The sequence below is a fragment of the Sus scrofa genome, chromosome 2 (assembly GCF_054392235.1).
Source record: "Sus scrofa isolate SSC_HxYL_T2T_F1_AM1 chromosome 2, Sscrofa_HxYL_maternal_Yorkshire_Landrace_v2.0, whole genome shotgun sequence".
Lineage (NCBI taxonomy): Eukaryota > Metazoa > Chordata > Mammalia > Artiodactyla > Suidae > Sus > Sus scrofa.
In genome coordinates this window covers 7,852,665-7,874,270 of record NC_139384.1, presented here as the reverse complement: position 1 = coordinate 7,874,270, position 21,606 = coordinate 7,852,665, and the positions used below count along the sequence as shown (strand labels likewise).

The 21,606-nt window shown below is 62.3% G+C and overlaps 1 protein-coding gene and 1 long non-coding RNA gene across 2 annotated transcripts; one reads left to right on the top strand and one right to left on the bottom strand.

Moving 5' to 3' along the window:
* Window positions 1-926: 926 nt before the first annotated feature.
* Window positions 927-4,282, bottom strand: LOC146405057 (uncharacterized). The gene is made up of 3 exons (XR_014836875.1): window positions 4,155-4,282; window positions 1,741-1,911; window positions 927-1,166 (listed from the first exon to the last, which is right to left on the bottom strand). It is a non-coding gene; the product is annotated as an uncharacterized LOC146405057 (long non-coding RNA).
* A 697-nt stretch (window positions 4,283-4,979) lies between these two features.
* PLCB3 (phospholipase C beta 3) lies at window positions 4,980-20,309 on the top strand. Its single transcript, XM_085010792.1, has 31 exons — window positions 4,980-5,216; window positions 7,880-7,957; window positions 8,226-8,294; window positions 8,380-8,520; window positions 8,753-8,832; window positions 8,925-8,978; window positions 9,086-9,161; window positions 9,265-9,365; window positions 9,870-10,036; window positions 10,123-10,269; window positions 11,087-11,327; window positions 11,528-11,612; window positions 11,692-11,881; window positions 12,672-12,865; window positions 13,638-13,734; window positions 13,815-13,899; window positions 14,201-14,325; window positions 14,611-14,765; window positions 14,849-15,010; window positions 15,607-15,706; window positions 15,795-15,899; window positions 16,095-16,186; window positions 17,546-17,699; window positions 17,788-17,823; window positions 17,920-18,112; window positions 18,517-18,658; window positions 18,758-18,834; window positions 18,951-19,040; window positions 19,133-19,190; window positions 19,516-19,602; window positions 19,693-20,309. The coding sequence occupies exons 1-31, from the start codon at window positions 5,118-5,120 to the stop codon at window positions 19,894-19,896; spliced, it is 3,684 nt and encodes a 1,227-aa protein (XP_084866918.1). The 5' UTR covers window positions 4,980-5,117; the 3' UTR covers window positions 19,897-20,309.
* The last annotated feature ends 1,297 nt before the right edge of the window (window positions 20,310-21,606 follow it).

The window sequence follows — 21,606 nt, the reverse complement described above, 5'->3', positions numbered from 1 at the left end:
CGCCGCCGAAGCAGCTTTCTCTGTCTCGATCGCTTCCCCCGCCCCCCGACCACACCCCCTTAAAGGGCCAGTCCTGAAGCGGGCCCCTCACCACTACCCCGCTCCGGGACAGGGGCTGGGGGAGGGTCTAGTCTCTAGAGATTTGGACCTAGCTGTCCGCTCACCCTTTTAACCTTCCTGCCCCTTTTAACCTTCCTGTACCAGGATTTGCACTCCTGCGGGGTCCCTACTGTACTGTCCTCATTGAAGCAAAAACAGGGGCCGTCTGAAAATGGGGGGCAGAGAGTGAGCATCGCGCACAGGGCAGAGGTCCAAGGGAGAGACGTGGGAGCTCCCGACTTTTGGGTGCTCCGGCTCTTGGCCAACTGGGGGCAGAGTCGGACAGACACGTGGACCGGGTTCCCGGGGGTAGAGGAGTGGAGAAGGCGACAGGAGCTGCCCAGGTCACGGGACACCCTACTCGTCTGGGTTCTGCACCTCCCCACGAAGGAGGCCTGGGTTGGGGGTGAGCTGTGCCGGCCTGGTGACTCGAAGGTCCAGACCCCAGGCAGCCACCGCCCACCGGCCAAGATGGCGGGGAACGAATTATGGGAAATGTAGTTCACAGGGTTCGGCTCCGCATGTCTGCCCCTCCCCCGCGGCGGAACCGGGGCGGGGAAGCGCCGAACTCCTTTGCAGCGCCCCCCACCAGGGCTGGTGTCTTTCACAGGGCGCGGTCCCCCGCATCCAGCAACCTCTGTGTTTACAAGCTGCAGCATAAAGAGCTGGAAATGGGGAGCCGGTACCAAAACAAAGATAGTAATAAACATGCTAATAAGAATTCCTACAGTTGGTTCCACATAGTCGGTTCCAGCATGAGGGCACCTCGCTCTCCTGAAGATCTTCGCCCTGTGACTTCTGTCCTTCAGATCTCACAGGCCCCTTACCTGGCCTTTATGCAGACCGTGCATCTCATCCCCACACCGGGTTGGATTGTCTATATCTTTGAATAGTCTCTCTCAGTCATTTGTTCATTGTCTGTCTCCCATATCTTGATTGTGAGCTCCATGAGGCTAGGATCTGCCTGGCCCTTGTTTACTGATGATGCCCATGACTGAGCGAGCCTGCTGGGCTTCACACCCACGCGTATCCAGCAAATCACCAGATTCTTGCTGAAATCTCAGCACCTAGAAGGGACTAGTGGTAAGTGTTTGATAACTACTAGTTGAACAAATGATCAAATGAAAGAATGAGTGTCTTCCTCTGTGCCTCCATTTCCTTTTAAGGCTGCGGCAAAGGTGAAATAAGAAAATTCATGAGGAGTTTTGTCGTGGCTCAGTGGAAACGAACCTGACTAGCGTCCATGAGGATGGGGGTTCGATCCCTGGCCTTGCCCAGTGGGTTAAGGATCTGGCATCGCTGTGAGCTGTGTTGTAGGTCGCAGACACGACTTGAATCTGGACTTGCTTGTGGCTGTGGCATAGGCTGGCGGCTGCAGCTCCAATTTGACCCCTAGCCTAGGAAGCTCCATGTGCCTGGAGTGTGGTCCTCAAAGGTGGAAAAAAAAAAAAGAGAGAAAGAAAGAAAGAAAAAAAGAAAATTCATGAAAGTTTCAATGACGGCACCGCAAACGTTAAGTCACACAGCCAGATAGACATGGAACTCAGCTCATGTACCCAGGTCCCCGGCACAAAGTCTAGACTCACATCACGCAAAGTTGTGCAGCTTCCTTTGAGATGCTTCCACAGATGGTAGGCTCACCTTCTGCAGTCCCAAGCAGAATCTGAGAGGCATGGATCCTAGCCTCTCACAGACACCCCCTCTCTGGATGCCAGAGAAGCCTTCTTCGGTAGGTGGGCTTCAGAGAGAGGTTGGCTCACGGTCACACAGCTGGTGCTGCAGACAATCCAAACTCAGGACTTCAGGCTTACCCTACAGTTGGGGAAAATAGACAAAGAGAAGGCAGTGTCCGAGAATGGTCTGCGTGGTGACGGTGGTGGTGGGATTCATGCCGGGTGGGCTTCTCCCTGGGAGGGCAGGGGGACAGGATCACGTGGCTCAGTCCAGGGCTGTACCTCCTCCCTCCCCAACCACCTCCTGGCGTCCCCAACCTGGGGGTCAGGGACAGGGTGACCCTGTTCTTGCCGATTAGGCAGGACCCGCCCTTTCTAAGAGAGCCCCATCCTCAACCTGGCCTCCGACTCTGAACTTGGCCTCACAGGCGAAGAAGTTTATCCAAGTCCAAATTCCCCACCACACCCTACCTCACCCCACCAGGGTGCGTCTGCTCTTTTTGAAATGGAGCGTTGATTCAGGTCTTAGGGGTGCTTGTGGTTAAGAGGGAGGATATACTATAGCTTGTTTAGGGAGTGGAACCTAGAAGGAAGACCTGGGTACCAGCCCCAGGTCTGCCCCCCCAGATGCCATGCCCCTGAGCTATGCCCTTCCTATCTCTCCTCCCCTCAAGGCTGGTGTGAAAGCCTCCTGTCAAGTCCAAATGTCAGGGTATCCTCTGCGAGTGGTCTGGGCAGGACAGGGAGGAGCCAGGGGTGCTTTTCCTGACTCTCCCTCTTTTCACCTCCTATGCCACCCCCAGGGCACTCCCAGATTCCTGGAGCTGAATCCCCTGTCTGTCCAGTCCCTTCCCTTGGCCACACACCCTGCAGATGGCTAGGATGGCCTGCCGCCATCTTGGTCTCTAGGCTGCTCTGCATGGATCCTTGGAGTGGAAGAACTGGGTTCGAATCCTGCCTCTGCCCTAGGCGAAGAAGCAGCGGGCAAGTCACGCACCTGCCCGGAGCCTCTTCAAGGGGGCTGATTCTGCTGCCTTCTGGTGGTTGGGGGTGGAGGTCAGTGCTCCAAGACCATATCCCGGCCCTTTCTCCCCTGTCTGAACCCTCCGGATGCTGCTCCTCATCCTTGAAGCCTCAGGCTGTGGCCTCTGCAGCCCCACCCATCTCGGGATCTCGACCCCCCTCCACCAGAGGGCAGCTAAGGCTGCTTATAGCACCTCCTTGAAGCAGAGGCCCTGGGGAGGGTGCCGGCAGGCCAGGCTCCCTTAATCGAGGGTGGAGGCCGGAAAGGCTTCCACCATTACTGCTTGCCAAGAAGCCCTGCTACCATTACCAGGGCTGGAAGAAGGTGTCCGAGGAGGAAGGAGCCCACTAATGGGGGCGGCCCTGGCCTCGGGAGACACAGGGGTGGAGGGAGTGGGGGAGGGGCTCAGGTCCAGGCAACAGGCTCCCATCCTGTTTTTCAAGGAGCTACTGCCTAAAGCTTCTACCCCTAAGCTCAGGCCCTGTTCACCCCTTTCCTCCTTCCTCCCTGCCACCCCCACAGCTTACTCTCCACTCCTGGCATAGTCAGCTATCTATAGCCAGGAGTCATCTCATACCCATTTGTTTATTTCATCCTCTGAGAACCTCCAGCTTCTGGACAAGGTGACTGGTCGCACAGAGAGACCAGGTTCTGCCGGTAGCCTTGAACCCAGGCCAGCCAGCAGAAAGGCCAATCTCCACCCTGCATGGCCTTGCCCAAGGAGACCTCTTGGTCCCTGAGTCTCTGTTGCTCGGGGCTCTGTTGCTCTGATGAGAGAGGACAAGGATCACAAGTCCTGTCCCCCGTCTCCCCTTCTGTGTCTCCTCAAGGGCAAGGAGTAAAGGCAGGACTTAAGTCAGCTTTCTAGACAGAGGGCTGCAACCCGCCTACGAAGCTGTGTGACCTTGGGCAAGTCCCTTCCCCTCTCTGGGCCTCAAGTGGAGATAATAATCACACCCCACAGGGCCTCAGCCAAAGGCTAGGGGATCTGCTAGGTTTGAGTTTGTGCCCAACGTGGCAGGGATTTTGAAGACAGCCAGTGCCAGGCAGACCTGCCCCTGGGGGTCTGAGAGCCTGGGGCAAAGGCGCCTGTAGGGCTGGCTCCTCCTTAACCGAGCCCTCCTCCCCCAGAACCAGCTCCATCTCTTTCTGGGTTTCTAGGTGACTTGGCTGGCCCCTCTGGATGAGTTCTACTTTAAACCTGCTGCTGCTACTGCCTCTGTATTGGGGGGGCTCCCACAGGGCCCCCAGGCAGGAGCCCCCCCAGCCAAGCCCTGCGGGAGGGGCCGCAGCCCCCACCCATCTCTGCTCTCCTGTCTTCCCTGCTCCCATCCCTGGAACAGCAGATTTCAGGGCACCTGCTATGGGCCAGGCGTGTCAGAGCCCCTCCTCAATCCTCCTTGTTCGGCGGACACCCAAGAGGCTTCCGACCCCTCTGGGCAAAGAACCAGCTGTCTCCTTCTCAGTTTGCTGTCGGAAGCGCCACAGGGCCACCAGGCACCCGGTTGCGTTGTGAGGGTCTGCGGAACAGGAAGAAGGGGCGGGGCGGAGTGGAGGCTGTACCAGGGATCGCTCTGGAAAACCAGGGTGCTTGGGTCCTCCAAGGAGGCGGCAGGCTCCCAGCCTCCTTGGGCTAAGGATGGGGGAGGGGCACCTATCGGCTGGAGGCCCATTAGCTTGCTAAGTGCTCCCAGGGAGGGGGGACCGAGCTGCTGCGGGAGGTGGGGGTGAGGCGAAGGGAGGGCAGAGAAGGGGTGGGAGTGGCTTTTCCAGCTCTCAGCTAAGTGCTGCAGGAGTAGGGTGGGTGGCAGGTCTCGGGCGCCCCCCGGCCCAAGTCCTGCCATCCATTAGTACCCCCACCCCCGGCGCCTCAGAAACCTCAGCGGGCAGACCCCCGCCAGTCTTCAGCAGCGCCCTCTACACCCAGTCCCTCCAGCTGCACCCCAACAGCCCCCGGCCCCTAAGCGCCCTCCTCCCACCCCAGGTCGGTTCTGCGGAGCCCCCCCAGCCGAGGGCCCCGATCGGGGCGTGCCCCTGTCCCATCCCTCCTCTGGCTGCAGTCGCCACCCCGGCCGCCAGGGGCAGCAGACGCGGGGCAGGCGAGCCAGACGCCGTGGGAGGGGGCGGCGCCGCTGCGGCCCCGCCCCCGCCCCGCCCCGGCCGGGCCCCGCCGATTCTCTAGTCTGTCCGGGACAGACTGGCGGGCGGGCTCTGACGCCGCCGGGCCGGAGCGGGCCGCGCGGGAGCGCTCGGAGGGAGCAGCGGCGCCGTCGGGTCCCCGTCGGGGCTCCGTGGCTCCCCGACCCGCCCCGGGCCTGGCCATGGCGGGCGCCAGGCCCGGCGTCCACGCGCTGCAGCTGGAGCCGCCCACCGTCGTGGAGACCCTGCGGCGCGGGAGTAAGTTCATCAAATGGGACGAGGTAAGCAAGCGCAGGGGCTTCCTGCTTCGCGCAGATCCAGGGACTCCCTCGCCCCTGCTCGGCCAGATGCTGGGGACCCCCAGCGCAGACTGGCCTGGCCGCCCGCGCCCCCCCCTCCCCGCATCCTAACCCGGCTACGCTCCGGAAACTTGAGTCCCCAATCTTCCCCGTAATGAAGACTTTGTCCCCCACCCCCAACTCCAGCCCGTCATCTCCGGAAAATTTGGCTTTTACTCCTTGTCTCGGAGACTTCGAACCCCAATAAATCCCAGCCCCCCCTTTAAACTCGCCCTTCTCACCTTTCCCTGCCTGTCTAATTCTGGTTCCCTACCCCTGGCCTGGTCCCCAGACAGACCCTTTCCCGGCGCTGGACAGTCTGGCTAGAGAACCTTGGCCCCCAGTCTGGCTCAGTGTACCCCCAATTCTGAGTGGGTGCCGCTGGGACTCTACCCTTCCCAGTGCCCTAATCTGAACATTCTTCTCCATTCATCACTTTTTCACCCTATTCTGGCTGGCACCCCCTTGCCCTGCTTTAGATCCCAGCCCAGCTCCCTGCTTAGGTGGGATCATCAAGTCACCCCATAGTGGAGACTTTGCCCCCCAAGTTCCTCCACCCCGGGGGAACTTTGCTCTCCGCTCCTTAGCATCGGGACTTTGAACCCCAATAAATCCTGTCTCCCCCTTTCTACCTGCCCTGCCCCCTGGTGCTTTTCAGAGGCCCCGCTCCCACCTGCGGCTCTGCAACCGGTCTCGCACCTCACTCTCGATTTCCCACCGCCCCTCCTCTTCCCCCTGGGCCCCTCCTTCCCCAGGGCTTCCCTCGCCTGCCTGAGCTTCCTTGCTGCTCCTTCCCAGCCAGGCCGGAGGCCCGAAAGACTCTGGGCTCCTTTCCGGCTGGGTGGGGCGGGTAGGCGTGGGAGCTGGGAGGAGGGGCTGGGGGCGTGGCTTGAGGTAGCAGGTGTGCCCCGGAGGGGTGCCTCGGCGCCCCTGGAGTTGGGGGAAACCCCTCCCCCCAGGCCGGCCTGAAGGGAAAAGTTTCTCCTTTTCCTTCCAGTGTGATAAACCCAAATAAGGAAGTGGGAACAGGGAGAGGGCCCTGGGGGTGGGGTGGGGGTTGCTGACAAGAACTTGGGGCCTGAGAGCCTGGGGCCTGTGCTGCCTTTGAAGACCTGACCCCTGAGGAGAGGCAGGGGGAGGCCCTGGGGGCAGTATGCAGAGAACACCCCGCTTCTTGCACTACTGGGGGGCTCTGAGCCCCAGAGCAGGGTTAATCCCAGAAAGGGGCCAAGGATGGGTGCAGCAGACGAGGCGGCAAAGGCAATGCATCCCAGCAGTTCCCAAGCCTCCTGTCCCCTCTGCCCCCAGATCAACCTCCTGTCCTTTGTAAGCAACGCCCGAGATGGGCGGGGCCGGTGCAGTCCCCATTCTCCTGAAGATGGAAACAATCTGCAGAGTGGAGGCTCATCCCAGGGTCCCCCCCCCACCCCCCGACCCCCGTGGGGTTGTGGCTGAGGCCTGCAGCTGGGAACCTGGCGGCGGTCCTGGTTCGCTGCTTCCCAAACTCAGGACTCTGGAGCCATACTGCCCACAAATCCTGGCTCTTCTTGTTGACCTTTGGCAAGCTGGGCAAGGCTCCCTGGGCCTCAGTCTCCTCGTCTGTAAAATGGGAAGAGCAATGGGGCAAACCTCATAGGTGGCTCGCAGGACAACATGAGCACCTAGATATCCAGTGCTTGGGCCTGTCCCTGGCACGCAGCAGGGGCAGCGTGAGGGTGAGCTGTCGCACGATCGTCCACCAGGGAGCAGCAGCTTGGGGGTGGCACCATGGGGAAGCAGGGTCTTCCGGCCTGGGGCAAGAGAGTTCTACCTGTGGCCCCTTGGTCACTGGGGCTCTGGCTGAGACTAAGCCCCTGATGAAATCCCACCCCTCTGCCGCCACTGCTGGTTCTGAGTCACACAGGGTGGCCCTGATGAGAAACGAGGCCAGTGTACCCTTTTCTGCCCTCCGTCCAGCCATGGGGCTGTTTGAGGACAGAATTCACTGTCTGGTCCTGAAGATGGGGTGGGTCCCCTTCCCAGGGGGCTTGGTCTGTGCTCTGTAAGACGAGGTGAACCGTGAAGTTCTGGGGCTTCAGTGGGGTGCAGGGTGGGATAATGGACTTTGAAGCAGATATAAGGGGTGACTGGTCAGGGGACCCCAAAGGACAGAGAAGGACTGTGGGGATCGGGCTTCCAAACCCTCTTCTTTCAGTCTATAAATATTCCCAAGGGGGATGGGGGAGGTGTTCAGCCACCAGGGAATTCTCAGAGCTTCTGAGGAAACTGAGCCCAGGGTTGGGTTCTGGGGAGCCCCCCCCACCAAGGAGGTAGGTCAGATTTGAGGTGCAGAGAAGAAAGGGAGAATATCCTTACAGAGGAACAAGAATGCCAAAGCTGGAGGTGGGGAAAGGTTAGTTCGTGGTCCATGTGACAGTCTTAGATGAGGCTGGGAGGGGCCTAGGACCTCAGCTTTGTCCCCAGGAGAGAGCCACAGAGGACCTCTGGGCTGGATGAGGCTTTGTCCTTGCTCACTGGCAGAAAGACTGGGCTGGGTGGCCTGAGGGTTCCAGGGACCAAACCTCGGCGGCAGCCTTCACTCCCGGACCCCTGCCATCCGTCCCCAGGAGGCCTCCAGTCGGAACCTGGTGACCCTGCGCGTGGACTCCAATGGATTTTTCCTTTACTGGACAGGACCCAATATGGTGAGGGCAGGAGCTGGTACAGCTTGCTCAGGTCTAGGGCCCCGCCCCAGGACCCCCCCCACCCCCTTCCCTCTGCCTCTGCCATGCAGGTAGGGCCCTGCTGCCCCCGATGTCTCCCAGGGTTCCCTGGACAGGAAGCACTAAGGGCAGCGGCTAAGGCTGGGGCTGCGGCAGAGGGCCGACATTCCCTGGCCTGGGCGGGAGCTTGGGGGCTCCTTGCTCTCACCCTCTAACCTCTCAGACCTACCTTGGCATCTGGTTTCCCCAGGAAGTAGACACACTGGACATAAGTTCCATCAGGGACACGAGGACAGGCCGTTACGCCCGCCTGCCCAAGGTGAGTGAGGTGCTCGGGACTCAACAGGGGTGCGGCCGTGGGGGATGGGCGCTAGCGGCTTCACTCTCGGTTCTCACCCACTCAGGACCCCAAGATCCGGGAGGTGTTGGGCTTTGGGGGCCCCGAGGCCCGGCTGGAGGAGAAGTTGATGACGGTGGTGGCTGGGCCAGACCCAGTGAACACCACATTCTTGAACTTCATGGCCGTGCAGGATGACACAGCCAAGGTGGGCTGGGACTGAGGGCTTGGCCTGGGTGGGCTGCGTCTTTCGTCATTGAGTGAGCGCCTGTTGTGTCCTAGGCTGTTCTTGGCCCCTGTTTCTAATCCTCCTCCGCCAAAGTGGTATTTGAGCACTTGCTGTGTACCAGATCTAGTTCTGGGCATGGACTGCACTGGGCCAGCCCCTCTGTCCCCCACTCACCCCCTCCCCCTGGATCCTGACCCCCCCCTCACCCCAGGTCTGGTCTGAGGAGCTGTTCAAGCTGGCTATGAACATCCTGGCTCAGAACGCCTCCCGGAACACCTTCTTGCGCAAAGCGTGAGCCCTGGGCCTGCCTCTGCGGGAGGGGGCGGGGCATTGGGGTTCAGGTGGCTGTTCCTAGGGTGTGACCCTTCCACCTGTCTCCCCAGGTACACGAAGCTGAAGCTGCAGGTGAACCAGGACGGGCGGATCCCGGTCAAGAAGTGAGCTCCCCTTTCCCTCAGTATCTTCACTGCTGTCCTGACCTTGGTGACCTTTGCCCCCACTGACCTTCACTCCCCCACCCCCACCCCCACCCCCATCTGCTCAGCATCCTGAAGATGTTCTCAGCAGACAAGAAGCGGGTAGAGACTGCACTGGAATCCTGTGGCCTCAATTTCAACCGGGTGAGGGGGCTGGGAGCAGGGGCCGGGGGAGGTGTCGTGGTGGGCGCCTGCTCTTTGAGGGCTGGCTGTCCCTGGGTTCTCACCCTCCACTCCCGGCCCCTAGAGCGAGTCCATCCGGCCTGACGAGTTCTCCTTGGAAATCTTCGAGCGGTTCCTGAACAAGCTGTGTCTGCGGCCGGACATTGACAAGATCCTGCTGGAGATGTGAGCAGGGCTGGGCCTGGCTCCCAGCCCCCCATGCAACCCTGTCTGGCCTCTGCTGGCGTTCCTTCCAGCCCAGGGAGGGGAAGCCGAGCTGTTGGGGGTCCCCTCACAGCTGGGCTGTGGCCGTGCTCAGAGCCGCTTTGCCTGGGGCTCTGTCGTGAACCCTTGGCCAGTTGCTGTCGTCTCCCCAGGCTGGGGTTGTGGATCCAGTGGTCAGATGTGTTGTGGGTGAGGGCTGGAGCCGAGACTGGGTCCAGGGTCCAGAAGCCTGGCGTGGTGGGCGAGCGCTTGGTGGCTTCCTAAGCCCTTGCTGATACCCGTGCCAACACCAGGTGGTCAGGGGAACGGATGGGGAATCTGAGGCCCAGAAGAGCCAGCGACTTGCCAAAGTTCCAATCAGGGGGTGCTGGAGGCAGGCACAGACCTTCTGGCTCCTCCCAGACTGAGGGTTTGGAGCAGGGGCTGGTGAGGGTACAGCCTTACTCGGCTCCACGCCCCCTCTAGAGGCGCCAAGGGCAAGCCGTACCTGACGCTGGAGCAGCTCATGGACTTCATCAACCAGAAGCAACGGGACCCAAGACTCAATGAAGTGCTGTACCCGCCTCTGCGGCCCTCCCAGGCCCGGCAGCTCATCGAGAAGTATGAGCCTAACAAGCAGTTCTTAGAGAGAGGTGAGCTGGCGTTGGGGCTGGGGGGCTGGGGGCTGGGGTGGGGTGGGGTGGGGGGCCCCAGCTGACCCTGCCCACCCCGCCCCTAGACCAGATGTCCATGGAGGGCTTCAGCCGCTACCTGGGAGGTGAGGAGAACAGCATCCTGCCCCTAGAGGCCTTGGATCTGAGCGCGGACATGACCCAGCCGCTGAGCTCCTACTTCATCAACTCCTCCCACAACACGTATCTCACCGGTGAGCAAGCCACCCTATCGTGACCGTCACCATGACCGTGACCTCTGCTCTCTGGCCCTTACGCCGCCTCCCTTCGCTGGGGGAGGCCACACCAGGGATGCAGGCAGGGCGCAGGCCGCCTGGCGTGGGGAGCGGGGCTCCGCTGCGTGGGCAGGCGCCACGGGTGCTCCGGGCGGCCTCCCCAGAGGGAAGGGCTGAGGCCTGTGTCTGCCTGAGAAGGAACAGCCTGTGCGAAGGCCTGGAGCCGGAGAGCGCTGGGTGCTGCTAAGCAGAACGGGGGCTGGGGGATGGGGTGGGAGCTGGGGCAGGTCGAGATGAGCGGGGACCCTGGGGGCACAGAAGGAATGGCCGGAATTCGGACTGATCCTGGATGAGTGGGAAAGACTTCTTGCAAGGTGTCGAGCAGGGGGAGGTGACCTGGTATGTTTTTAGAAGGATGACGCCAGGTGCTCCGCAGAGACCGATGGGAGGCGGGGAGGGGCCTGCCGTCCCCAGGAGGTGATGGAGGCAATTTCAGGGCAGCGGCGGTGGAGGGAGGAAAGGGAAGTGAGGGGCCACGGTTGCGGAGGGGAGATGGACGTTGGGGGACCACTCCACGGTTCAGGCTGGTGGGCTGGAGGGTTCATCCGCGAGAACGGGAGACCTGGAGGAGGAAGCCGCCAGGCAGCCACCGCTGGCAGAGGCCAACCCTGGCAGCTTGGGATGCTGGGGAGGGACGGTGCGGGGTCCCCAGAGGCGGGCCAGGCCGGGCCACCCCTGGGGCTCTGCGTCCCCAGCGAGGAGCCAGGCCACCGAGGTGACGGAGCCTCGCCCCCAGCGGGGCAGCTGGCCGGGGCCTCGTCGGTGGAGATGTACCGCCAGGCGCTGCTGTGGGGCTGCCGCTGCGTGGAGCTGGACGTGTGGAAGGGGCGGCCGCCCGAGGAGGAGCCCTTCATCACGCACGGCTTCACCATGACCACGGAGGTGCCGCTGCGCGACGTGCTCGAGGCCATCGCGGAGACCGCCTTCAAGACCTCGCCCTACCCCGTCATCCTCTCCTTCGAGAACCACGTGGACTCGTGAGTGGGCCCCTGACCCCGGGACCCCAATCCCAGGCCCGGGGACCTCTGAGGACCCAGAGACAGCCACCATGGCACGATGGGGCTGCTGCCGTGACCTCTGACCCTGGGACCTTGCACGGACCCTGCCAGCCTCTGCCGTGCCCTGGGGACCTCAGCCTCACCCCAGAAACCTCTGACCTCTGACCTCGGCCCCACAGAGCAAAGCAGCAGGCCAAGATGGCCGAGTACTGCCGCTCCATCTTTGGGGACGCACTGCTCATTGACCCACTGGACAAGTACCCGGTATGGGGGCTCGGAGCCGGGCAGGGCGTTGGAGGGGGGCAGGGTGCCCAGCAGGCCCTGACCTGTCCGTGCCCACCAGCTGGCCCCGGGCGTCCCCCTGCCCAGCCCCCAGGACCTGATGGGCCGCATCCTCGTGAAGAACAAGAAGCGGCACCGGCCGAGCACGGGCGGCGTCCCGGACAGCTCCATACGCAAGCGGCCGCTCGAGCAGAGCAACTCGGCCTTGAGCGAGAGCTCCGCCGCCACCGAGCCCTCCTCGCCCCAGCTCGGTGAGGCCCTGGCCCGCCCTTTGACCCCAGGCCTGACCCGAACTTCCCCCTTGGCTGAGCCCAACCCTCTCTGGGGACCCTCTGTCCGCTCCCAACACAACCTCCCCTGTCACCAGGCTGCCGGCCACCTCTTAGCTGAGTGTGGGACCTCTGACCTCTGACCCCTGGCCCCATCCAGCTCCTGATTCTCTCAGTCTCAGCCTCCGCCCCACACCTCCCAGAGGCCTCCCCCTCAGCTGGGTTATGACTCTGAATTTTGACCTCTGACCTCAGGGAACCACCTCTGTCCTGAGAGCTCCCCCCTACTGAGTCTCCCCAGCCAGAGGGTCCTAATTTGGACTCACCCCAGACCTCTTTGTTGAGCTCCCGCTGACTGCCTCCCTGTAAGGAGGACTGTTCACCTGTTTGCCTCACAAAGCTCCCTCGTTGGGTGTGGCTCTGACTGACCCCTGACTTGCAACTCCACCGTGTCAACTTTACAACCCCCAAGCCCCCCCGTCAAGGCTGCTGTACCCCCGTTCCTGGCTTCTCACTCTCTCTGAGCCACCCTGCAGACCTTCCTGATGGATGTAACTCTGGAGCCTGACCTCTGACCTTTGACCCCTCTTCACTCCCCCTGGGTTTAATCCCTTCTGATTCCTGACCTCTCCCCTCTCCCCCAGCCTCCCTGCCCTGAGAGTACCCCTTGACTCCGTGAGTCACCTCCCCACACTGGGCACCACCCTTCCTGGCTCCTGAGCGTCTGTGTGTGCCCTGACCCCTTACTGCCTGGTGGCCTTGTCCTCTGCAGGGTCCCCCAGCTCTGACAGCTGCCCGGGCCTGAGCAATGGGGAGGAGGCGGGCCTTGAGAAGCCCAGCCTGGAGCCTCAGAAGTCTCTGGGCGAGGAGGGTTTGCCGCGGGGCTCTGATGCCTACCGCGAGGAGGAGGAGGAGGACGAGGAAGAGGAGGAACAGTCGGACCCCAAAAAGCCGACCACAGATGAGGTGAGACCTGTAGGAAGAGGGGGCAGTGGCCATCACCCTCCTGGAGGTCTTGGGGGGCAGCGGACGGGGGTCCTAGATAAACAATTGTAGAAGCAAGGGTGAAACTGTGTTTAGGACGTGGGCCAGGGAGGGCTGAGTTAGGGTGCAGAGCTGGGGAGGGAGGAGAGTCTGACCTCGGTGGGGAGGTTAGGCCAGCAGACCTGAGGAAGGGGGAGCCCTGTGCAAAGGCCCTGGGGCAGGGCCAGAGACTGCATGGGAAGGAGCATTGGCTTCTGAGGAGAGGAGGTGACGGAAGGGGTCAATCAAGAGATGGGATTTGAGAGGGGCCCCCAGTGGGGAAGCGTGTGGGCAGCATGGCTGCGCTGAGTGTCACGGAGATTGAATGTGAGGCTCTCGTGAGCCACCCAAGAGGGGCTGGCTAGGTGCTGGTTGGGAATGATTCTGGGGATAGGAATTTGGGGCTTATCAGCCCCATGTGAATAAGCGAACCTCTGGCTTTGGGGGAGAAGTTCCAGCTTCCAAGGATGAGGGTGGCAGGTGGCATCCCAGGAAGGCGGGGTCCAGGGCACAGCGTCTAAACCCAGCGAGAAGGCTGCGGGGCAGTTGGGACCGGGACTCCCAGGCCGTGGCGGGGCTGAGAGCCCCTGGGCCGTGTGACTGCTGGTCTGGGAAGAGGGCAGCGCCTCCTTTGAGGTGGGGGCAGGAGAGGGAACTTTAACTGACAGCTGGGGGTGGGCAATGGGACCGCTGACTCTGTATGTGGGGGCCACAGGGCACTGCCAGCAGTGAAGTCAATGCCACTGAGGAAATGTCAACACTGGTCAACTACATCGAGCCTGTGAAGTTCAAGTCCTTCGAGGCTGCGCGAAGTGAGTGGGGTGAGAGGTGGGGGCGTGGGAGCCGGCCCGGCTCTGCCAGGCCTGACCCCTCCTTGACCCCCACGTCCCAGAAAGGAACAAGTGCTTCGAGATGTCCTCCTTCGTGGAGACCAAGGCCATGGAGCAACTGACCAAGAGCCCCATGGAGTTTGTGGAGTATCCTTCCACGTTGCCAGGCCCAGGGGCCCAGGTGGGGCCACTCACCGGGAGGCTGGCTCAGACGGTTCCGGCCCCGATTACACTGCCGGCACAGCGTCCTGGTGCTCTAGCACCCGGTCTAGGTTCTCGGGGGGGCCTGGGAGACTGCAGGGCCTAAGCTAGGAGGTGGGGGTTGTGAGAGGCAGCTTGAGCAGAAGCCGGGACGTGGGTTCGAGGAGCCGAGGCTGGGCTTGGAGTGCTGGGCTCAAGGCAGGAGGTGGGGCCAGTGCCCGGCGTGGCCCTTGACTGCCAACCTCAGATACAACAAGCAGCAGCTCAGCCGCATCTACCCCAAGGGCACCCGCGTGGACTCGTCCAACTACATGCCCCAGCTCTTCTGGAACGTGGGCTGCCAGCTCGTTGCACTGAACTTCCAGACCCTGGGTGAGGGCTGGCCTCCCATGACCTTTGACCTCTGCCCCATGACCCTGCTAAACGTGTCTGAACGAATCTCTGACGCTACCTGATCCCAGGTCCCCAAACCCAACCGAGACCTCGGTTGACCCTAAACCCTTCCCCCGGGGGATCTTTCCCGAGTCTGGATCCCTCCCTGATGCCATTCGATCTGAACTTAACGCTCCCTGGCGCCCCTCCTGCATGGCACTGGCCTTCCTGCCTCCTGACCCCATTCGCCCTGGCGACCGTTGCCCTCCCCACGTCGCCCCCCAGATGTGGCGATGCAGCTCAACGCGGGCGTGTTCGAGTACAACGGGCGCAGCGGCTACCTCCTCAAACCCGAGTTCATGCGGCGGCCGGACAAGTCCTTTGACCCCTTCACCGAGGTCATCGTGGATGGCATCGTGGCCAATGCCTTGCGGGTCAAGGTGGGGCCGGGGGCGGGGACTGAGGCCAGGGTGTCGGGGGGGTGGGGACGCTCAGCAGCCGCCTCACCGTCCTGGCCCCCCAGGTGATCTCGGGGCAGTTCCTGTCCGACAGGAAGGTGGGCATCTACGTGGAGGTGGATATGTTCGGCCTCCCCGTTGACACCCGGCGCAAGTACCGCACGCGGACTTCTCAGGGGAACTCGTTCAACCCCGTGTGGGACGAGGAGCCCTTCGATTTCCCCAAGGTGAGCCCCGCGCCTGTGCTCCCCCGGGGCACAGACAGCCCCAGCCCGGACCTGCTGGGCTCGCTTGCCGGGTAGGGGGACAGGAGCCAGGAGCACCTCCAGGCTGGGCCTGTCACCTCCAGGTTGGGCTCGGCTCTCTGCCCTCTGCGGGGTGAGACGAGGACAGGAAGCCAGGACAGCAGGAGTGGGAGGTCTCGTAGCACCCCCATGGGGAGTGGGCACGACCCCCTCCATCTCCCAGGCAGAAGGGACGTGCCACAAGGTCCTGCAGCTCGTCCCCGCCTCCCCAGGGATGGCTCTCTGGAGCTGCTGGGGCGGGAGGCGGGGGAGGCGAGGCCTCAGTCCCAGACTCGTGGCTCAGGCTAGTTTCTGAGCTGGCAGTGACCAGACCTGTCCCAGCACAGCCAGGCCTGGAGGAGCCCGTCTGCCGGTTCTCTGGACGCGGGGCTCTGGTGGCTGCCGGCCACGGAGGTGTGGGTCCACTGTGGGCTTAGTGGCGGTGGTCTGGGGTTGGGTCAGATGGTCCAAGGGTCCATGCTGGGGGTCGACCATGGTGGCTGTTGCCAGCTGTGGCTCAGACCAGTCTGGGCCCTCAGGTGGTGCTACCCACACTGGCTTCTCTGCGCATCGCGGCCTTTGAGGAGGGCGGCAAGTTCGTGGGCCACCGGATCCTGCCTGTCTCTGCCATTCGCTCAGGTGAGGCCATCTGGGCTCCGGGCAGTGTGGGGGCAGGGTGTGCGGGGACCTCTCGGGGCCCAGCCACCTCGTCCTCCCCCCCTCCCAGGGTACCACTACATCTGCCTGCGGAACGAGGCCAACCAGCCACTGTGCCTGCCAGCCCTGCTCATCTACACCGAGGCCTCCGACTACATCCCCGATGACCACCAGGGCGAGTGGGGGCGGTGACGGGCTGGGTGGGGCGGGGCGGGAAGGGGTTGGGGGCCTGGGGGTGGCGGGGACTGGTGGTAAACACATCTGAGGCCGGGCTCTGCGGCGGTCCCTCCCCCTCTGGGAGACCAGAGCTGGGGAAGGTGTGGCCCTGGGGGCGCGGCCTCTGAGACCCTCGCCCTCTGCCCCCACTCAGACTACGCAGAGGCCCTGATCAACCCCATCAAGCACGTCAGCCTGATGGACCAGAGGGCCAAGCAGCTGGCTGCCCTCATTGGGGAGAGTGAGGTGAGCCCCGGCAGGTGGGGGCAGGCAGGAGACAGCAGGCCCGGGCTCACCTGGATCCTGGGGGCCCTGCGGGTTGGGTGGGGAGGGCTGACCTCTGGGAGAAGCCCCCTGCGGCCTTCTGCACCTGCCCTGGCCCACCCCACCCCCAGCTGAGGGTCTGACTCTTCTCGAGGGGGCCGAACCCTGCCTGCTGCAGATGCCAGCATCATGCATTCACCCCCATCTTGCTCCCGGCCCTCGGCTCTGCCTCCAGCGCTGGCCTTTGTGCCACGCTGCCCAGTGTGGGGCTTCTGGCCTCGCAATTCAATAGGGCTCAGTGGCCTTGGGTTTTCTCCACATTTTAAGGAGGTGGAAGACACTCCTTTGGCCATGCAAAGGGCCTTCAGGCCCACCCTGGGCTGGAATTCTTCCTGCTACTAGTGGGGTCGAAGCCAAAGTGCAGGGTTTCACCGCTTGACCAGGGCGGCTGGCAGCCCTAGAAGCTTTTAAAATGTGGGGCTTAGGAGCTGTGGGCCGGGCAGTGGCTTCTGCGGGGAGGGGTCAGGAGCAGAGGCTTGCCCGCACATCTAGACCTGGTCCCACGGGGGCCTGCGGCAGGCAGGGAGGAGAGCTGGCTGCCTGGAGCTGTTAGCGGGAGAGGCTGGTGCCCGCTCTGTGGTCACTTCCGTCGTTGATTTAATCAGGAGCTAAGCAACGAGGAAGATGAGCGGCTGTGGGCAAGGGTGGAGGGGGACTCGAAGAGGGGAGGAAACTTGGAGCTGGGCCAGGGCTTTTCAGAACAATCTGGAAGTTCCTAAGCACATGCAGTGAGGCCTGGCATTCTAGAGACAGCATCTCATGTTATCATTCCCACGCCCTGTGTGGAAAGGAAAGTAGAAATGCTTGTTTTGTTTTGTTTTTTTGTTTTCTGTTTTTTTACTTTTTAGGGCTGCACCTGCAGCATATGGAAGTTTCCAGGCTGGGAGTCGAATCGGAGCCACAGCTGCCAGCCTACGCCACAGCCCCAGCCACAGCTACTCCAGGTCCCTGCTGCGTCTGTGACCTACACCACAGCTCACAGCCACGCCAGATCCTTAACCCACTGAGTGGGGTCAGGGATGGAACCAGCACCCTCATGGATACTAGTCGGGTTTGTTACTGCTAAGCCACAGCAGGAGCTCCAGGAAATTTGTTTTGTACCTCTTGTGCTCATGGCGTTCTCCCAATAAGCCCACATTACAGATGATGAGCCAGGGCCAGACGGGCCGAGGAGGCCAAACAGGGCATTGAGGAGCCCTGGGAGGCTGTGAAGGACAGAGGGCCCGGAGAGAACCGCTTTTCTGAAAAGAGCATTCTATCTTTTGCCCCCTGCCCTTTCAGGCTCAGGCTGGCCCGGAGACAAGCCAGGAGACCCAGTCTCAGCAGCCAGGATCCCAGCTGACCCCAAACCCCACACCCAGCCCCCTGGACGCCTCCCCCCGCCGGCCCCCGGGCCCCACCACCTCCCCCACCAGCACCTCCCTCAGCAGCCCAGGTGAGGGGCGCCTGGGGCTGGGGTGGGCGGAGAGGAGTCGTTCCCTGTTCTCTCCTCGGCTTCACACAGCCTGGTCTCTGCTCCCCAGGTCAGCGCGATGACCTCGTTGCCAGCATCCTCTCAGGTAGGAGGCAGGGCTGCTCCTGGAGGGAGCGGGTGCTCCTGCAGGGTCGGCCTGCCCCAGCCCAGCCCAGCCCGCCTTTGCCTCCGCTGCCCACAGAGGTGGCCCCGGCCCCGCTGGACGATCTCCGAGGCCACAAGGCCCTGGTGAAGCTCCGGAGCCGGCAAGAGCGAGACCTGCGGGAGCTGCGCAAGAAGCATCAGCGGAAGGCTGTGGCCCTCACTCGCCGATTGCTCGACAGCCTGGCCCAGGCCCGGGCCGAGGGCAGGTGCCGGCCCCGGCCAGGTGTCCTGTGAGTGTCCAGCCTGCCCGCGTGCAAGTGTGCTGCACGCACGGTGAATGTGAGGCCGTGTGTGCACGTGGGTTTCTGCCCTGGGTGGGCATGGCGAACAGCCAAGGGCTGCCCCTTGATCCTCAAGGAGGAGGATGTGGTGCAAGGCAGTCAGAAGGGGCTGGGTCCCATCCTCTTTCTGCTGGGGAGTGAAGTCCCTGTGAAGAGCATGTTTCTAGAGCCTGTCACCCGAAGAGGCTCCCATCATTTGGGTGGAGCTCCCTGGCCTCCTCATTGGCATAACAGACCCCGCCCCTCTGGGCTGGCATCTGCCACTGTCTGCTGGGATACGCCCTGTCCCCCGGCCCTCCCAGCCCAAGTGCATGTGATGACCTGAGCATCACCCCGAGGGGTTCTCCCCACAGAGGCGGGGAGGACGAGAAGGAGGAGGAGGAGGAGGTGAAGAGGTATCAGGAGTTCCAAAAGAAACAGGTGCAGTGTCTGCTGGAGCTGAGGGAGGCCCAGGCTGACATAGAGACCGAGCGGAGGCTGGAGCACCTGAAACAGGTGAGGTGGGGGGGCATGTGATAGTCAGGGAGGGCCTGCCTGCCTCCTGGTCAGGCCTGTCATCAGCCTGTGTCACCTCTGGGCCACCTGTGTCTACAGGCTCAGCAGCGGCTCAGGGAGGTTGTCATGGAGGCTCACACAACTCAGTTCAAGAGACTGAAGGAGATGAATGACAGGTGAAGGCAGGGGATCTCGCGTGGGGGGGTGGGGCGGGGGACTCCTGCTGCCAGGGGGAGGGCAGAGACCCCAGTGCTGCCACTGACCCTTCCTCCTCCCCCACGGGCTCGTCCAGGGAGAAGAAGGAACTGCAGAAGATCCTGGACAGGAAGCGCCACAACAGCATCTCGGAGGCCAAGACCAGGGAGAAACATAAGAAGGAGGCGTAAGGGCATTGGGGCCGGGAGCCATTTGGGCACTGGGCAGACAGGGCCGAGTGCCTGGGCACTGAGCTCATTCTGCCTTGTTCCTGTGCAGGGAACTGACAGAGATTAACCGTCGGCACATCACTGAGTCGGTCAACTCCATCCGTCGGGTGAGTGCAGCCCAGGTGGCACCCCTAGCCCACCCGTGACCCTGCAGTCATCGGAAACCCGTGTCAGAAGGTGGAGGGCCTTCTGGAGGCTTTTCTTCTGGGCCCCATAGCCCTCTCTTGCCCACATCATATCCAGAGCCAACCATCTACAATAGTGCCCATGGCTTTGGAGTCTTTGGGTCGGGAGATGCCCTAAGACTCATCTCAGGACCCCGGCCACACAACCCCAGGCGCCTATACCTGTCTGACGTCTGTGCCCAGGCAGAGCCCTAGGGCCCGGGTCCTGTCCTTGGAGACCCTTGACTAAGCCCTTGCTCCCCCACAGCTGGAGGAGGCCCAGAAGCAGCGGCATGAACGCCTTGTGGCTGGGCAGCAGCAGATCCTACAACAGCTGGCAGAAGAAGAGCCCAAGGTGAGGCCTTGGTTGAGCGGCAGGCGGGCAGCAGGCAGGCGGAGGGCTGGGTGGCCTGGCTCGCCCACAATGCTCCTCCTCCTGCTGCAGCTGCTGGCCCAGCTGGCCCAGGAGTGTCAGGAGCAGCGGGAGAGGCTGCCCCAGGAGATCCGCTGGAGCCTGCTGGGCGAGACACCGGAGGGACTGGGGGACGGGCATCTGGTGGCCTGTGCCAGCAATGGTCACGCGCCTGGGAGCGGCGGGCACCTGTCGGGCGCTGACTCGGAGAGCCAAGAGGAGAATACGAAGCTCTGAACTGGCTGAGCAAGAGGTGGCCGCAGGACCAGGGTGGGCACTGGGAGGAGGGCAGGAGGCTAAGACACTAATGCTTTTTTTTTTTTTTTTTTTTAAACTTTTTATCTTTAGAAATTTTATTTTTTTAAACCAGGGCAAACACCCTACACTAACTCCCTTCCTTCACCCTCCGGGGGCCCCCATTAGTCCACAGCCCCTCCTTCCTGCCCTCAGTCCTAGGGAAGGTGATGAGCAGGTCACTCTGGGCCAGAAGGGCCTCGCCCCCATGGCACCCACACCCTAGAGCGGGAGTCATCTCCCTCACGTCCCCAGGGAGCACTGGGTGGAGACTTCCGACCTCTGGGAAGTCGGGGTCACATTCTTTCTCTCTCCATTGGGGATTTTTTTACATGAATAAAAGTGGATTTCAGGGACCCTGTGTGCAGCGTGGTTTGGGGTGGGGCAGTGCTGGAGAGGACCCTGGGCCCTAGATCTGGCTCTGCTACTTCTGGAGCCTCCGTTTCCTCATCTATAAAGTGGGCTTGTGGGCATTACGGAGTTGAAGGCAGGCCCCCAGCAGAAAGGGCTGCCGGGTTTCCACCTTGACACCTCCTTACCCGGGAACTACCTGCACATCTTCCCAATGAGCCCACAGCAGAGGCCCTCTGGCTTCCGCCAGGCCTTCCCGGCTCTGTGCCCTCTGCCCGGGCTCTCACTCCCGCTCTCCTGCCCCCGCCGTCCATTACTTTTCTCCCTCCTGGACTCTTCTTGTCCTCCCTTCATGAAGGCTCAGGCCTCTACTTCAGGAAGCCTCCCCTGTGCGCCCCCCCTCTTCCTGTTGCCTGATATGACCCAAATGCCCAGCATCTTCCGCCGAGGCCGCTCAGGGCCACACAGGCAGTTGGCTCTGTATCAGGGGACGGACCTGCTAGGGCTGACGCTGGGCAGCTCAGAACCTGCCCCACGTCAGGGGACCTGGGCTCTCAGCGATAGGTGGGAAGTGGACGGGCCTGGAAGTGACCCTTGGGAGAAGGGAAGCTGACAGTCACAGACGCTCCCAGGGGCTAGGAGACCCACACCTCTCTCATCGCTGTGAGGGAGATGTTATGCCTGTTTTGCAGATGAGGAAACTGAGGCCACTACTAAGTCAAGATGACCTGACCTGGAGGCAGGGCAGGCCTGGACCCTTTATGGCAAACTGTCTTCGCCCAGCCTGGAGGACCTGCTCCTTGCCTCCCCCTCCCACCCACCCCGGGAAGCGTGGAGTGGCCCCCGCAGTGAGGGTGCGGCTGGGTTCTGCAGCAGGGTCAGGCTGGCACTTCTTCAAGGCCTCTCCCAGCTTCCTGGCGCTTCCCAGGCTGATTGCCTCCCTCCTCCGGAGGAAGGCAGCCTCTTATCTGGGCTTATCTCCTGCCAATTGAGTGTTTTCTTTCTTTGTTTTTGCTGCAACCTCAGGCAAACAGATGGGGTGGGGAGGCCAGAGAAACAGGGCTTCCAGAGCAGGGCCTTCCCAGGGCTGGGGACCTCTGCCTTGAGCCCTGCTCCCTTCTGCGGTCAGGCGTTGTCCAGGCCCCTTAGCAGCCGACTCTTATCTTCCTTACTCCACACGGAAACAGGCCCTCAAAGACCAGGCTAGACTCCAAACTCCTGGATATGACATTCCAACCCTTGAGATGCCTGGCCTCTGCTACTCCCTGATCCTTCCATGGGTTTGCTCTTTCCTCTGCCTGG

What these genes read in the sequence shown, in the direction of transcription:
- PLCB3 (XM_085010792.1), top strand. Translation starts at nt 5,118, where the DNA reads ATGGCGGGCGCCAGGCCCGGCGTCCACGCGCTGCAGCTGGAGCCGCCC. An exon ending in GTTACGCCCGCCTGCCCAAG is followed by an intron (nt 8,295 to 8,379) that starts GTGAGTGAGGTG and finishes TCACCCACTCAG; the next exon opens with GACCCCAAGATCCGGGAGGT. An exon ending in AAAAGCCGACCACAGATGAG is followed by an intron (nt 12,866 to 13,637) that starts GTGAGACCTGTA and finishes TGGGGGCCACAG; the next exon opens with GGCACTGCCAGCAGTGAAGT.